The sequence below is a fragment of the Rhyacophila brunnea genome, unplaced genomic scaffold, assembly GCF_057557595.1.
Source record: "Rhyacophila brunnea isolate RB1 unplaced genomic scaffold, BYU_Rbru_1.0 scaffold_15, whole genome shotgun sequence".
Lineage (NCBI taxonomy): Eukaryota > Metazoa > Arthropoda > Insecta > Trichoptera > Rhyacophilidae > Rhyacophila > Rhyacophila brunnea.
In genome coordinates, this window is record NW_028232806.1 from 31,799,703 (window position 1) to 31,817,227 (window position 17,525).

Consider the following 17,525-nt stretch of genomic DNA (forward strand, 5'->3'; position numbering starts at 1 on the left):
CCACCTGCTAAAATTCTTATCGATGCGCTGAATGTATTATACGTTCATAGAGGAAATGTGTGTGCTGTGTTTGTTGCGCTTTTTTATAATATATCTAAAAATAAATATAATATAGTATTATAATTTTTACGGTGCCCTATTTACGTCTTATAAAAAACGAACAATAATGTTTACGTGTAAAATGATCAATTTGTATGGATTTTTGAAAAAAAATCTCGGGCTTCGCCCCCATGGACCCCTCAGATGAGGGTTACTTAAATCCTGACGGCTAAAATTATTAAACATGGAACATGCTTTGCCTACCGATTCTCTGAATGCTGGTTGTCCAAATTCGAAAGATAATTTATTTGTAAAAGCAACCGAATTCAAAGGATTCAAACAATTTTACTTTTCTGAAAATTATGTGATAACAATAATACAACTAAAGAAGTCATAATAACAGATGAATAATAATACGTCGCACAGAATGTAGGCTACAAGTATATTAGTTTATGTGCTACTGAACGTAGAATGAAAGTAATTGGTGCGCGTAAGTAATCGGGGCGGGGCGCGGGCTGCGCGTCTATAGTTATTCTACGTTTATTTTTCGTAACGCTTTTGCGTCGAAGATCATGAGTAAAACATGTCCCATGTTAATATTAAAAAAACTGTATGAACTGGAGGATATTGAAACACATCTTGAAGAGAAATGTTTGTTAGCCAATCATCAAACCCACTTTGCAGTACTTTGCCTAAGGACGTTACTGAATAAATCCCCTTCTCCACCTTGTTCAACATTTATTATTATACAAATGTTTTAAACTGTTCTCTTATGTATATGATTACTCATATAGGCGCTATTATTTCAGTTCATTGAAAGGTTGTTTTTTTTGATAGACTATTGTATTAAATTCTTCAATTTTTTTTACTATTACAATACCCATAGTTATTCGCCGCCTCATTGAATTTTCAGCAATCAGTGTGCGAGTAACAAAAGGAATTACACAACGAATGATGTAATCTAAAAAACCATTATATTTCCGATTTTTGATATGGAAAAAATCTTCACATTGACTAACACGAAACATTGTTAGTTTGCCGTACAAAAAGATTTCAAATGATTGGAAAAAAATCTATTATGTTGAAAATATCTCTTCAAAAACTATTCAAAATTCAAAATAAAATAAGCAGATTTTTTTTTGATCAAATTTCAATAATTTTTCCGTGTCTAACATTATTAGAATTTGTAGAGGTTTTACCCAACTCCACAACTGCCACGTCATTGTCTATGCTCATGTTTGGGGCATAGACAGTGGCGAAGCGGAAATAAGAATCTGACAGTTGTCTAGATACCTCGTTCCTGTGTAGAGGTTATATGGACGCTTTAGTCCTTCGCTGAATTATCACGTTAAAAGATTAATGTTAAACTTTTTTTTTCGACCACGTCCGACCTAAATAGAATCATATGGACCTCCATAGAGTGGAGGTTTGTTTTAACAGATTTTCAAACTTTTGCTCAACCTATTAGGTCCATACTCTGACTCATACAAAAATTGAAAAACAATATGTTATGATATAATATAATTTAACACCATGTTATTTACCGGGTACAAACAAATTAATGTGCGCCATAATATAAACGATATAAAATACCATTTTGTGTATTATTCAACTCTACCCGATACTTGTCACACACATGAGCAACCTATCTAATATCAAACGAATAATGGATGTAGTTGGAACAAAGTAAGTAACGATGAACATCCCTTATAGAGTTATTTTTGATATAACTGAATCGTAATAATATGGACTTCCTCAGATTAAAGCAGTATTTCTTACACCAGGGAAAAGAATTACCAGAAGCCAGGGAATGTTCAATCTGCATTTTGTTCTCGAAATTATACGTTATCTATCAAACCTTTAACTGTAAAATGTCAAATTGATAAGGTTAATCTCAAGTTGGTACATATACATAACTTCATTGAAGCAATGACTTAATTATATCGGGTCTATCATGGGAACTACGTTTGGTTGTAAATCATCAATATTTTTACGACTGGGAATGTCTACCTAGTTTAATTGTGTCTAATGGCCCCACCAAACTACACCTGGTCTTAATTGGGCGTATCATGGGATCTTATATTTGATGTGAAGCATCATTTTTTATAACTGGAAATATCTCAAGAGTAGTTACACAAGACTGAAGTCGCCATATACTCAAATATTGTGCTTTGACTGAATTTAGATGACTAATTCATATGGGAGAGAGGAGCATGTCTACTTAGCTTCGGTTATATTAAGGTATTAAAGTTGTGCTCAAACTTCTTCTTCGCCAGGGATTAATAACTCAGCACTATTAATTACCCATAGCATTAAGCCGTCTGACAGCCTTCTCTATGACTTGGCTTTATCTCTCTCGGCATTATTGGTTTTGTCCATTTAGTTCGGGCCATTTCTTGTCGTCTCTGATATTGGGCCTACCTAAATAATATAAGTTTTTTTATGGTTGTAATCTTTTATGTGAGTTATATGCCTTAAAATTGGAGAGTTTGGTAGAGGGAAACTGAGAGGAGTCCATTTTGCATCTAGAGTTTGTTGATTTGTAGGTTTGTTTGGCTATCTATGAGACGCTCATTATCTGTCTTCATCATAATATTTAAAATACGTTTAATTTTTAGCTTTATGTTTTCTTTGCCACCGAAGAAAATATTCATATATAACTTAATTTGTATCGCAAAGTGAGAGAAATAGGAGATAAAATACCCCACGCTTTAAACTCAGGTATAATTTTTACAACGTTTTTTTATGTCGTATTTTTGTTTGTCCGGTGGTTGTTTATCTAGTACAAATCTTGCAATCGCTTTTTAACTAACTTCCCGACTAGTTAGACATTTGAAACTTTTAGAATATATCAGAACTCGATGCCAATGCATTATTTAAATACTTTAACCATCTTTAAGTAGAATTGAATTCATTTTCAGTTAATTCTGTTTTTTATGAAAAGTTATTTTTGAATAAATCCATAAAAAGAAAGATACTAATATTGGTTGCTAGGAGGGTCTGGGGTCATAGCAACTAAATTATTAATATATACGTACGTTACTATGGAAATCAATATGAAATGTCAAAATGACATTTCAGTATTCTATATTTATTCAGTATTTCTATCAAGTATAAATTTTTTGATCGTTTAAGCTTGTCAAGTCAAGTCAAGTTTATTTTAAATAGTTATTCTTCTTCTTCTTATTATGCCATCCTCTAGCGGAGGTCGACCCCCATCAAGGCCATCTTATCTTTGTCGTCTGCTACCCGGAACAGTTCAGCGGAGCTGCACTTGTACCAATCACGGAGGTTCTTAAGCCGCAAAATGCGGCGCCGTCCTCTGCTACGCTTTCCATTGATCTTTCCTTGAATGACAAGTTGGGGAATGCTGTATTTTTGTCCTTTCATAATGTGGCCGAGGTACTGTAGTTTCCTGGTTTTGATACTGCGTAGAACTTCTTGGTCCTTCCCCATTCGATTGAGAACTTCAACATTTGTCACCCAGTCAGTCCAAGGAATTTTGAGGATGCGTCTATATAGCCACATCTCGAAAGATTCAAGTCTCAGTGACATCTCTTGGCTTAGCGTCCATACTTCCATGGAAAAGAATTGAGAAAACATAACAGCATACCATACGCAGTCTCAGACCTAGGTTAAGATCTCGATTGCTAAGGAGGCATCTTATTTTGAGAAAGGCGTTCCTTGCAATCTTAATTCTAGTTTTTATTTCCTGAGACTGGTCCCATTTCCTAGTTGTTTGCATTTTATTTGACATTATATTTTTTTGCCTCTTCTATTAATTCTCGTTGATTGCATCTTTATTAGAGATGATATACCAAAGTTAAACATCAAAGACTACCTTTAACTTGTTTTTCAAGAACAGATTAGGTTGTTTTATAGATTATAAGGATATAATATTATTATAGTCATCAGTTTTGTTATTTTTATCTTTATGTCCATACATAAGATTTTTTTCAACTCGGTAGACCAAAATTGCCATTTATTTTGATACTTTTGCAACGAACAATGTATATTCTAGGTAATTCAGATAAATTTGAGATTTTTTTAGTTTCAACAGCGATACCGTTATTAAAATTTGCATAATTTTTTCTTCATATAATATATTGAAAATATCTTGGGAGAGGTTACAGCCTTGGCGAACACCTTTTTGTACTTGAAATTTTGCGGTTGGTTAATATATATTAATGACATAGTAGTGATAAATTATTAACTAGTATAACGTTAAATTGTCACAAATGACACCGAATATCGACAAATTCTGTCTTTTTTATAACTAGGTACTGTTTTTAAACATTTATAAAAGTTCTACGAGTATATTTACTTGTAATTTTAAATCCAATAGCTATTTCAAAGTATATCAAATATTCATAGGTTGTAAGGCGGTTTTTACGGATATTACGATAGCCATATTATTATCTACTTCTACGAATTGACTATATTATATTGTTTCCACATAATATAGTTAATACTATTTCAGTAATATAGCAGTTCTAGGATTTTTTTGTGTCCATGTTATATTCGTGACACGGTTTTTCCGAGATGAAAAATATATGAAATTTAAAATATTATTCACCGCTTCGATAATACACGCGTCGAGGAATTATATGCCACAATTATTTATGACCTCTGCTTTGAATTACATTCTTTGAAAAATATATACGTTTCACACAACTCATTAGATTCTTACTACAATTCCTTTAATATACATCAAATTATTGTTATCTAGAAAATTCAGATGTTATATTATGTATTATGTGAAAGTTTATATTATGTAGAGTATAGAATATTTAAAATTAATAAATTCCACATTTTGATAATGCAGAAATGTTAGAAAGCAGTAGTTCTTCAGAAATTCACAAAAAAGTAAAAAATACCTAAAGGTGGACTTGACTGATTTTGAAATGTAGTGACACATATATGTTAAGCAAGTTGCTAACATCCATTTATCGTAAAAACAAAAATCTTTTCATACAAACTCCGTAAAGAGCAAAATGATCCTCTTAGGATCGAACATAGTAATACAATGTAATTATAATATAATAGCCAGTTGAGTTACAATGTAGGATTTTTTTACTGTTCTATTTTATTATACTCGTAGAATATCAATATAATCTGCTTTTGTACATCTAGTTCTAATTGCAGATTACTTTTTTTTGCAAAACAGTTCGTGAAAACCAAAAGTAATTCCAATATGAATACGTCTTTGCACATTTTCAGATATTATAATATTTATTATTTAAAAAAATACTTAGGTACGTACTAATTGTTATTGCTACTTACTAATTCAACCTTTTTTTATTTTAGAGGCGAGAGCGCAAATATCTGGACCATCGGAGAAATACGTGAAGCCGGGGTCGGCGCTTAGACTACAGTGTGTCGTGTTAAAAGCAACAGAAACGCCGTCATATATGTTTTGGTAAGTAAAATAAAAAGTTTTGGTATGGTCATACTACTAAAGCTCGATTTGATATAAATAAAAAGAAATTCAAGTTATGAACATTTAAAAAAATATATAAATTAAGTTATATTAAAACTATGACTAAACTATAAACTATGAAATACCTTTGTTATCTTCTAAAGAAGTAATAAATAAAAAAAAATATTGAAGACAACCTTTTCGTATAGAGATGGAACCCAAACTACTTTTCATACAAACTTTTAGGATAATCTTGTCCGTTGTTTCTTTCTTCGATATAAAAATGGCTCTTACGTCAAATTGCAAGATATTCAATACCGATCAAAAAATACTAGGATGAGACCATTCAAGGAACAAACGTTTTTTGAAGTTTAATTTTATGTTTTTATTTTGATTATAAAAATATATATTTTTTACTAGATTTTACATATTTATATACTTAAAAATATATAAATATTATAGCAGCATGACTTCGAAAAGAGACCCATATATGGCGCGACCCATTGACTGGACGTTGCAAGCATTATGTAGGCGGATTAAGATTTAACTCTATGTTGACTCCGTAATTGAGACCTCTCACAGATCTCTCGTCGATCTCTCGTAGATCTCTCAGTCAGTCAGTTTAGTCTAATTAGCTCTGACTCTTTTGATCATATAGGTCTTCTATTTTGAGACTAAGCACCCTACACTATCGAGATTCGTCTCTAGTGATAAGTGTGGTATCTCGTTTTCAAATATGATACCTACATGAATTGAACTAATCCTTTGGCACGTTCATCTGGTAATTTGGTCGATCGAGTCATCTTATTTTGTTATTCTATTTTCGTGTACCGTTTGAAGTATTCTCTGTTATTATCGATTAAATCTCTGTGAACTCTGAATTAATACTACACCGGAAGTGTTTCTATTTTATAACTAAAACATACTATAATTGGCGATCAACCTAGACCCAAAGTGTTTCTAAGTTATAAATAAATAAAACCATCCTATAGAATTATTATAAATAAAATATATTAAATTGCATATTTTATTCTGTTCACGCGAGAGAATGACCAAAAATGGTGAAATATGACATCTCGGCGAAATAAAAGTGCAGATTTTGATCGATAATATTACAGAAGGTAAAACAGCTGATATCGATGTTTTACCTAAACCAGTCAGTAGTGCATTTTTTTATCTAACAGAACTAATTGTCAAATGTTTTCGTTTAAAGTACATACCATTATAAAAATATTTATTTAAAAACGCGTGGAAAACCGATATTCTTCGGGCGCGGTGCTTGGCGTAATTTTTGCTACCCAGGAGATTTCTAACTGTTTTACCGTACATGTTAATATAAAAAACGGTGTCCTTCTTTATTGATGAACAATTATAAAAAAATGAACTTTATTTTAAAATTTTTTCTCATTTAAAAATAATATCGTTTGTGTATTATTTATTATCCTACAAAATAAATAAGGTGTTCTGAAAAAAAATCAGGATTTAAGAAGTGTTCCATCACAGGAAAAGTATAGGAAACTCTGGGCCCTACAATACAAAAATAAATAACAAAATATTACATACAAGTATATTATTATTAAACAAATTCAGACATAAAAACACTTAAATATATACATAAATAAGGGTTAAGTATGCAATATATTTGTACGTAAATAAGTCGTTAAATGTCCTCTCTTTATATTACAAAAAAATGAATTTCAAGCCAACGGGTAGCTTTATAATATTACAAAAAATGAAATTATACATGAAAAAAAAAACTCTTGCAATTTGGCAATCCAAAAACCCAGTTTACCCGTACAATTATTATTCTTTTTGAAATTCAAGTTTCATTCAGTACATTTAGTCAACCCCAAGATTACCAAAACACCCCCTCGAAATGAACTCTTTTCTCGTAGCGTAAACAAATCATATTTCTCAGGGTTCATATCTGTAATTTTTTCGCCAAGAGGTTTTTTCAGGTAAAAGGTTCGAGTAACGGTCAGTTGAATATTAAATTGGGCAAAAGAGGCAGGGAAAATCTTTCGCCCCAACTGATTTTTTCCCCCGGACGTTCATAAATATTGTCCAAATCATATTCCTGGCGCGATTTGTTAGGTTATAAACTGGTTCCAATGAAGTGGAAGGCTCTATATAAGGTTTCATTGGTGATTTATCGAGTTAAATGTTTTGTGGATGCTATATTACGCAGTAAACAACTGTATTTTTTCAGGATGAAAAGCCAAAATTTTACCATCCAACAGAATGTATTTTTACGGATATACTCGACGATACCCAAGTCAAAAACAAAAATAAACTTTCAAAAGCGTATTTTTGCCCGAATATAATATAATATTTTACAACTCTACTAGTCTTTATACTGTTAACGTTGTGACGATTAAACTAGGTAGCCATTTATTAATCAACAATTTAAAAATAGTCTCGTAGCTTAATTTGGAAAACATACTGACTCGAATCCAGCAGATACAGGTTCAAGTTCCGTCGATTTCTACCTTGTACAATTTATTATGGGACTTTTTCTAATTTGTATGTTTCTGAGTCGAATCCTGGGTCTGCCAAGTACACATGTTATTTTTCAATTTATGTGTGAGTCAGGGTATGGACCTAACAGGTTGAGCAAGTGGCTGACATCCATTTTTCGTAAAAAATCAAAATCTGTTAATACAAACCTCTACCCTGTGGAGGCCTATATGATCCTATTAGGAAAACAATGTTTTCTGAAGTCTTTTAAAAAATATGTACATAATTATATTAAACGTCAAAAATTAATGAATAAAATATCACAAAGTGAAGCTAACTTAGCCAAATTTAATTATTATATAAAACTCTTCCTTTAATTTTATAAAAATATTAAATACTTAAAATTGTATCATAATAATAATATAATAAAAAAAATTAAAAGTTTTCCTTATCTCAATCAAAATCGAAAGAAATAGAATATTATGAATTGAATCTGATGAAAAGACTGACATATTGATAGTAAGTGGTTAAGCATTCGTTTATTGCATCAGATTCCTTATCTGGATCTTAATAATCATTTGAAAAATATAATCATCGTGTAAATTTGTAATAAATAACATTTACAATCCTTTGTTTATTGCCTATACTCAAAATACACAATTTCACTCATTTAAGAATAAAGCCGACCGGTTTTGATTGTCAGAATTTTAAGAACTTCAGATGAATCGTAGCTATTAGAAATAATTCGCTTTAATCATAGATAAGTCGATGGTTTAAAAAGTTAAGTTCGAGTCTAACTCAGTTAAATTTGTCTTTTATGTATTCATATAATAGAGGATCAAGTATCCTTGAAACGAAAGTGTATTTAGTATTGAAAAAAATCTTTCGTTCGGACATTTTATTAACTATAGCTGACTAATATAATATATCAATCTTTTCACATAATTGACAATATTCATGATTAGGGAGTGGATTTATATGCAATAAAAAACATGATTATGCGTACGTATGCACTTAAAATCAATAAAATATGCACTAAAACCGAATAAATATGCAGTAAAAAATTGACATTTTTGTGGGAAACATTGTAAATACCCACATTACCCAATATGCATGAAAAATGCTTAAAATTGACAAAAACTGACAAAAAATCGAATAACTAGTTTATTTGATTATTATAATTTTTCAACATAATACGATAGCAGAACAAAAAAACACAAACAATGAATATAAAGTTAATCAAATACAATATTCAAAATAGTTTTTCACAAGTAGGTACCTACAAATAATTGAATATTAAATGCAATGTAACCAAAAATAACTTAAAAAACAAAAACGACACACTTAACTATTCCTAAATACTATTATCTGTTTTTTGCCCGAAAAAAAATATATAATTCTTTTTAATATGCTCTGGCATTAAATTTTTCCGCACAGGTATCTGTCAGTATTTTGTTTATATGCGAAAAACAACCTCTCGACGTCCACAGAGGTGTTTGGGCAAACATTAAATAAAAGTGCCCGAGTTGACTTTCTGATAAATCCACAGCTCGGAGATGGCATTAAACATACAAATGCATCTAAACTATCTATCTTCCTAACTTTATTATATTTCAATAAAATAATAAAAAAAAAAACTAAAATTATAAATTCAAAAGATTTAAAATATGCATTTATTAATGAAGTATGCACTTGCACTAATATCTCAAATATGCTCTAACGTCTCAAATATGCATTTATTTATGCACAATACAATTTTTTTTTTGCATTCTGTGTCTTTCAAATCAGATTTCGGTGCAACTCTCATAGCTGTGCATACACCCTAACAAAACATGCACTAGCATATAAATCCGGGCCCTATTCATGATATTATAAACTCAAGCACAGTATTTTCATACTTATTCTTACAGCGTTGGTGAATATCAAGAGATATATAGATTAATTAATATAATTCGAAAACAAATTAAATATTATTCATATGTCGTGGGGTAAATACTTCAGGAAATATAAAATGTATCAACTGATATTGACACATTTAAATGGAAAAAAACTGGTCCTGACCATAATTTTTAAACTATGTGGAATCAATAAATTATTATATTGTATATTGAGGGGTTGCTGCCAAAAGTCAGTAAGTCGATAATTTAAGTATTTAGAGTTAAAAACAAAGTATGTCTAGAAAAAATCAAGGTCAAAATATACAGCACACAGAAATTAGCATTTTGCTTGATTTAAGATGCCATGTCAAATTTTAAACTGCAATTACCCATAACACGATTTCAAGACTTACCAACTTTTGGCAGTAACCGCAAATTTTCATTGAGAATTTTCTTTTTATTATAATTATTGCAATCATAGTTAAACGAGTTCTTACACCAATAATATTACGTAGTAAAACTCTTCAGTCGTGAGCTTTTAAGTATACCAAATGATCTACATCAAACAGAAAAAGTGTATGCACATGTTGAATTATAGAAATTCAAAAAAATATGATGCAGGTATCAGAATTTACATCAAACGAAAACGTGGCAAAATGATTAAGTCGGTAAAAATTTCACGTAACGCCAAACATAACGCAAACGGCCTGTTAACAGGTGAATAAAGCCTCAAATGTTCTCATTAAATGTTCGAGGTGAGCGTTAAATTCCACGTTATGTTTAACGCTAACTGCGCGCCGTATATTTTTTGGGCTTTACAAATATTTAACGATTTTGACATAAAACGCAGTAATAAGAAAGAGATAACTCACTAAAGATGTTGCGTAAATAAGTTCTTTATTTTTATGATAGTAATCATCATTATCGTATGCTCTTATCAGTTCATAACTCGATTTGTATGGTATTACCTAAGTCTCACTATATTTTTAGGTTAGGGTGCGATGTGTAGAGGTTTTGTACTCGTATAAAAACCTACAAACTGTCATGTTGGCTATGGTCATTGATAGATCATAGCCAACTATGCAAACAGGAAATGGTCGCATTTCGACTATCCCAAAATCAGTTACTCTTCGATCTTCCTACTACGCAGTCAATATACACGCGCAACTCCGTGTAATATTCAATCAAATTCAAATAATAATGTAAACCTTTCGTAACAAACAAAAATCAATGTGACAGTCTAATATTAGTCTACAATATAAAACCCAAAAAAATACCCACTGTGTATTATTCAACTGTGTCTCATACCTTACTACCTGAAGCACCATATCACAGACACAACGCAACCTTCCAGAACAGATAACATTAATACCGGGGGTACATTCAGCATCATCGATTAACCCCCGACAGATGGTCATGGTAAATTATCAACTTAGGCACCAATTTTTGGCAGCTACCCCACAATATTATATAATATATTACTTAACATGATTTCGAGACATACCAACTTTTGGCAGTATTGTGTTTTGAATAAATTAATACATACTATTAAATTATTGATCTCCACATAATGTATTCAATAGTCATTGATCAATATTGTATTTTTTATTTCATCAGGTACCACAATAGTCGAATGATAAACTTCGACATAGACCTTGGAGTGAACGTCAGCACCGATCTGTCAGCCAGAAGCAGTTCGCTGGTGATTCCTGCAACCACTTCGTCGCACGCTGGCAACTACTCCTGCGCACCCAACAATGCACATCCAGCAAGTATATATGTGCATATATTTAATGGTAAGAAAACATTGTTATAAATTATATTATTATGTACGCTGCATGAAGTAGTGCGTGATGATGTGTATCTTGCAGTTTATAATAATTATATTTAATATAAATAACTATTTTTTTATTCAAAGAATAATTCACAAGATTTAAGAAGGAATGTAATATTATTTTTTTGAACATAAATAATTTTGAAAATAATATATTATAACCAATATAAAAAAATCTTTTTTGAAAAAAATATGACACTCAGCAGGAAGCCCACGCACAAATATAAATAATATTTTGTTTTCTCGATAGGTTGTAATTTTATCACGAAATGTACTTAAATGAAAATGATACTATATTTTTTAAGGTGGTAATAAAAACCGATTCCACACATCATATGATCAAAATCTAACACAAAATATAAATATGTATACTATGTAAAATTTCAAATAATAATATTTTGTGGGTACTTCTAAAACTTTACATATCACACGAAAAAAACATAAATATTTACTGAATCCCATTATATAAAGTGACATAAGTAAATAAACGTTGACATGTCCAATTTTATTTTTCACGGATTTCTTACAAAAACGTTATTCAGTTAATATAATTTTGAATATTGTTCCAGTTTGAAAATAAAATATGAAGAAAAAAAGAAAGTAACGCTAAAACCATGCAAAAATGACATTTCCCACCAATATTAAACTGTGGAATTATCGGTTTTTGTTATTAGATGCTTCATTTATATCGATTGTCAAGAATGTCATATTTATCGTTACAAAAGTGACACCGATAAGAATATGCAAAGCTGCTATTCTATACAAAATGCGGATATCGACGGTAGTTTATCATATTTATGTGTTGAGGCGGTTAATTGTTACAATAAGTTAACCGTATAAGCTGTCAAAAAGTGCTATGTTTAAATACCTCTTCTCTTGGCTGTGCTAACTTTTAGAGCAAGATATACAGTTTTGACAATTTAGACAGCTAACGTATTGTAACAATTGTAATACCTCAGTACATAAATATGATAAAGTGATTTTTTCCTTTAGCCGTCGATGGCTGAAGTCGACGCCGAATGTGCGAAATTGACTATTACATGAAATGGGCAAAATTTTGCCAAAATCATGAAAAATGCAAGCCCTGAATTGAAGTGAATTCGGCAGTAATTTTTCTGCCTAGTTCATGCATTGGGCAAATTAGATAGTAACGCTACGGTAGTGTTTTTTGCAACTAAACCAAATGTGTCAAATGCATATGCATTGGTCAAAATAGATGGTCGCTTCGGTGGTGTTTTATGCAACTAATCAAACTAACCAAATGTGTCAAATGTAATTGATTATATAAAAATATACCAATCAATAACTACAATGACGTTCATATCTATTTAGTATGCCCAAAAAATCTAGAACTATGATATGATAACGGAAGAATTTTATTAAACGGTATTTTTGCGATTTGATTCGTGGTTGGGTATCAATCGTGCAATGGTCGATTGTTTGTTTGTGATTTGATAGTTTGTTAAAACTTGTTAGCTAACCTCAAAATTCAGAATTAGAAAACCTAACCTAACCTAATAATAATAATATTATGTTCAATTATAACTAATAAAACCATCCGTATTAAATTTACTTTTGCTACTGTCATGTTGACAGTTTAAGAATTCCATATCCTGGCGAATTCACGCACTCGGCAGATAATTTTCTTCATTCATGAATAAGGCAACGGGCTTGACTATTACATGAATTAGGCAAAATTTTTCCCATTTCATGTTTCAATCAATCAATTGTCAATTTCGCACATTCGGTGTAACATAATAATATAATAGACCCAATGATCTAGATACTGTAACTGTCGATAAAAATATTATATGACTTTAATATGCAAGTTTTTTGTTGATTTTAAATAACTTTGATCAAAACAAATTTAAGCACGTATTATTTGCTAGCATCAACACCCCTTATAATCTTTAACTTCTAAAGAATCTTTGAGTTTTCTTTTAATGACTGATGCAACGTGTGTCCTTCGTCTGGAAAACTCTTGATATCGACTTGAAATGTTTTCAAGAAGAAATTCAAAGAAATCGAACAACTACCTGAAAATGTAAACCAAAATGTTGAAGTTATTTTTCAAAAATCGAAGGATACTGTTGACATACTTTTAAAGTGGTATTGTGATATTTTTACTTTGCATAATAATTTTGAGATCTTATTAATCCGAAAATTGATTTGTATTAATTCCAACAAAAGTCATTATTAATAATACATATTTTATAATATGTATAGTCTATATGCTTTAATGGTTATACTATGTAAATTACACGTATTGTATTTCACCGTATTGAGATGGGTATATAGCATTGAGATCAAAAACTGATGCGTCGTTTGAGGAGCTTAGCAGACAGTAATGTTCCAATTTGATTGAATTCAATAAGAATACTAAAATAATATTTGATTTTAATATTTACAAACACCGACTGTATTTTTATTTTATTACCTACATATTATATTCTTGTGTCTTTCCTTGTATTCCGGTAGTTTTATTTAGATATGAATTTCATTTCATTACTATATGTCCATTTATTTCCAATATAACAACTCACGGTGAACTGTGATACGGTCAATTGCATATTATGTAGAAAAAATGGATACGAATAATAATTATTATAATGAACACACGGTTTCGACGCACCTTTTCGCTCGTCAAACATCTAATGAACATAAAACATATCTTTTAAATAAACCGAAGTTAAATATGTTGAGTTTAGCTATTATTACAAGTATTTTTAATGTTTTCTAAAATATATGAGAGATGCGATACAAAAATTTAAGACAAATATAATTATTGTATTATATCATAAGTAAAAAAATGAAAACATTATTAATAAATAATTTTAAAATGTAAGAGAGTAGAGAAAACGTGCAAGTGAAAATAGTTTAATTTATTAAATATTCTGCATAATATACAGATGTAGGTATATATAAGAAATATTAAACAACATTAAATATACGGAAGATTTTAATTTCCATTCATTTCATTTAATTTACATCCCCATCAGAATGAAATGTGCTTAAATTACCGACGCATTAGAAGAAAAAGAAAAATATCTGGGAAAACATTCCACGGATGCAAAGGAAAAATTCTTATATTGCTATTTTTAATAATGGCCCATTTAGCAGGGTTGCCAAAAAACGTAAATAATTTTCAAGCAATAATTTACTAATTTCATGTTCTTTATAGCTTAATAATCAATTCCGGTTATTATATGATAACTTAATTGATTTTTTTATGTAATACAGTGGTACGTAATATAAATTCTCAATTATTTTAATAGTCAATAGCCATTGATTGAGTTACGTACAATCTACCTCTACTTAGCCAACGTAAAGCGTACGTAGCCCAGCGGTTAAGAATAAGACTGTTTTGCATCCAATATATCGTCTATGCAAGTTCAATACAGCGGAAGAACCGTTTGTCAAAATGTTCAGGAGGGACATAAAATCTTGCAATTTCGTCAATAAAAAAGAAAAAAACTAAATTTAAATGCAGTTTATTGTGTCTTCCTGTTCTTTATTAGAAAACATATTTTTACTATCGTATGTGTCTGTGCAAATTAATTGCCATATGATTATTTTATAAATCAGTTGGACCTTACGCGGTATTGCCGCAACTCTCCGCTCTATCTAGGGATATATACGCAGTCTTGCTTGCTTCTTTAGTATGGATAATTCATATGCGGTATTGATTTTAACCGAGTGCAAGTAGTATATTGGTTTACTCCCTATTTTAATTATAGTTTGTCAATTTATGGCTACGGCCGTATGTTGTAGCTTAATCACTAGGAAATAACAAAAAAAAATGGCGTATTTCAAAAAAACACTACCTTATTCTTAGGTCAATAATTATTATAAAGCAATCATTATTCATAAGATGTTTATCACACTTGAATGGTCAAAGACATAGCTTATAATAAGTATCTTTAGAATAACTTCAAATGTGTTAATCTTGCCGATTTGAATAATAAAATGCCTAATTCTTGTCAAATTTGGGATCACAGAGATTATCAATATAATTTTTTATCGTGAATATTTTACAAAAATTATCTCGTAATAAATTATACTAATGGTTTCATAAATGCGTTTAAAAATTAATAAATGTAAAAAATCTTAAAACCACTGCACAGTTATGTACCGAAATATGACTATATTCTATAACATTAGAGCGAGAGGTTTAAAAGAATACTTTTTTATGTAACAAAAATACTTTATGCAGCCATCAAATGTTTAAAATAACTATTAAAGATAATAAGGCTTCAAAATTATATAAATAGATTATCTACAACGTTTAAGGAGTGTCCAGGATCATGGTTTGAAAATACAATAAAAACTCAATTTTGACCTTCGACGAGCATGTCCCCCCTTAAATATGAACAAGCCTGTTGTTCACAGTGCTTAAAAGAATAAACTAGATCCAACTACCTTTATCTTGCGTTTAACATTATATGTAATCAATCTACCCTTCGCGCTCAAAAATACAGTTATATTAAAAATAAACTAAAGTATTTTTGTTTTTATTTAATATCATTTACTAGTTTTTGTATAATATTTGAACTACCCCTGTCAAAAATATTGAATTTCAAATACGAAGTGTCCATGTTAGTACACCGATATTTAAAATATATATTTAAATTTTATAAAATATTTGGATACTGCAAAAATGAATGTTTTATTTCCCCCCTGGCTATTCTGTTTTATAACTGTTCTGTTTTTTCATGTTCTGTTTTGTCCAGTTACCGATTTTTATCTAATACATATGGATCTTCTCGAGGTTTCTGAAAATGATGTGGTTTCAATAATAAAAATATAATCTTGTATTCTATATTATATATTATATACATTGCAAATTAGTTGAACGCTGGAGCCCAGAAGGATTGTTGTTAATACCGTAATCTAATATATAAAAATTAATATTTGTGTGTTTGTGTGTTTGTTTGTTCGTATTTAATGCGCAGCCATACCGTTCATCCGATTGCGATAAAACTTTGTAAACTTATTGCTTGCACTTGCGGGAAGAGTATAGGCTATACTAATATATAAAAATGAATGTCTGTCTGTCTGTGTGTCTGTCCCGTATGCGTTCCTATACCATTCATCCGATTGCAATGAAATTTTGGTAAGTGGTTGTATGCATACCCATAAAGGTTTCTGAATTAGAAAAATCATCATCTTCTTCTTCTTCTTCATTCTATCTTCTTTTATTCGTATGGTTCCTATACCATTCATCCGATTGCAATGAAATTTTGGCAAGTGGTTGTATGCACACTCATGAAGGTTTCTAAATTAGAAAAATTATCATTTTCTTCTTTTTCTTCATTCTATCTTCTTTTATTCGTATGGTCCCTATACCATTTATCCGATTGCGATGAAACCTTCATCAGTTGTTGTGGTAACATCCGCAATGGTTTTTGAATTAGTACAACCATCTTCTTCTTCTTCTTCTTCTTCTTCTTCTTCTTCTATTCTATAGTCTTCTATTCGTATGCGTTCCTATTCCATTCATCCGATTGCAATAAAATTTTCGTCAGTAATTGTGCCAACACCCGCAAAGGTTTCTGAATTAGTACAACTATCTTCTTCTTCTTCTTTTTCTTCATTCTATCTTCTTTTATTCGTATGGTCCCTATACCATTCATCCAATTGCAATGAAATCTTCATCAGTTGTTGTGGTAACACCCGCAATGGTTTTTTAATTAGTACAACCATCTTCTTCTTCTTCTTCTTTTATTCTATATTCTTCTATTCGTATGCGTTCCTATTCCATTCATCCGATTGCAATAAAACTTTCGTTAGTAATTGTGCCTACACCCGCGAAGGTTTCTGAATTAGTACAACCATATTCTTATTCTTCTTCTTCATTCTATCTTCTTTTATTCGTATGGTCCCTATACCATTTATCCGA

The 17,525-nt window shown here is 30.5% G+C and overlaps 1 protein-coding gene across 1 annotated transcript in view; it reads left to right on the plus strand.

Annotated features, from left to right (window-relative positions):
• Nucleotides 1-17,316, plus strand: part of LOC147075246 (lachesin-like) — a 75,304-nt gene extending 57,988 nt beyond the window's left edge. The window contains exons 4-6 of the mRNA XM_085942902.1: nucleotides 5,347-5,458; nucleotides 11,410-11,594; nucleotides 17,258-17,316. Coding sequence (XP_085799028.1) covers nucleotides 5,347-5,458; nucleotides 11,410-11,594; nucleotides 17,258-17,316 — 356 coding nt within the window. The remainder of the gene's footprint in view (nucleotides 1-5,346; nucleotides 5,459-11,409; nucleotides 11,595-17,257) is intronic.
• The last annotated feature ends 209 nt before the right edge of the window (nucleotides 17,317-17,525 follow it).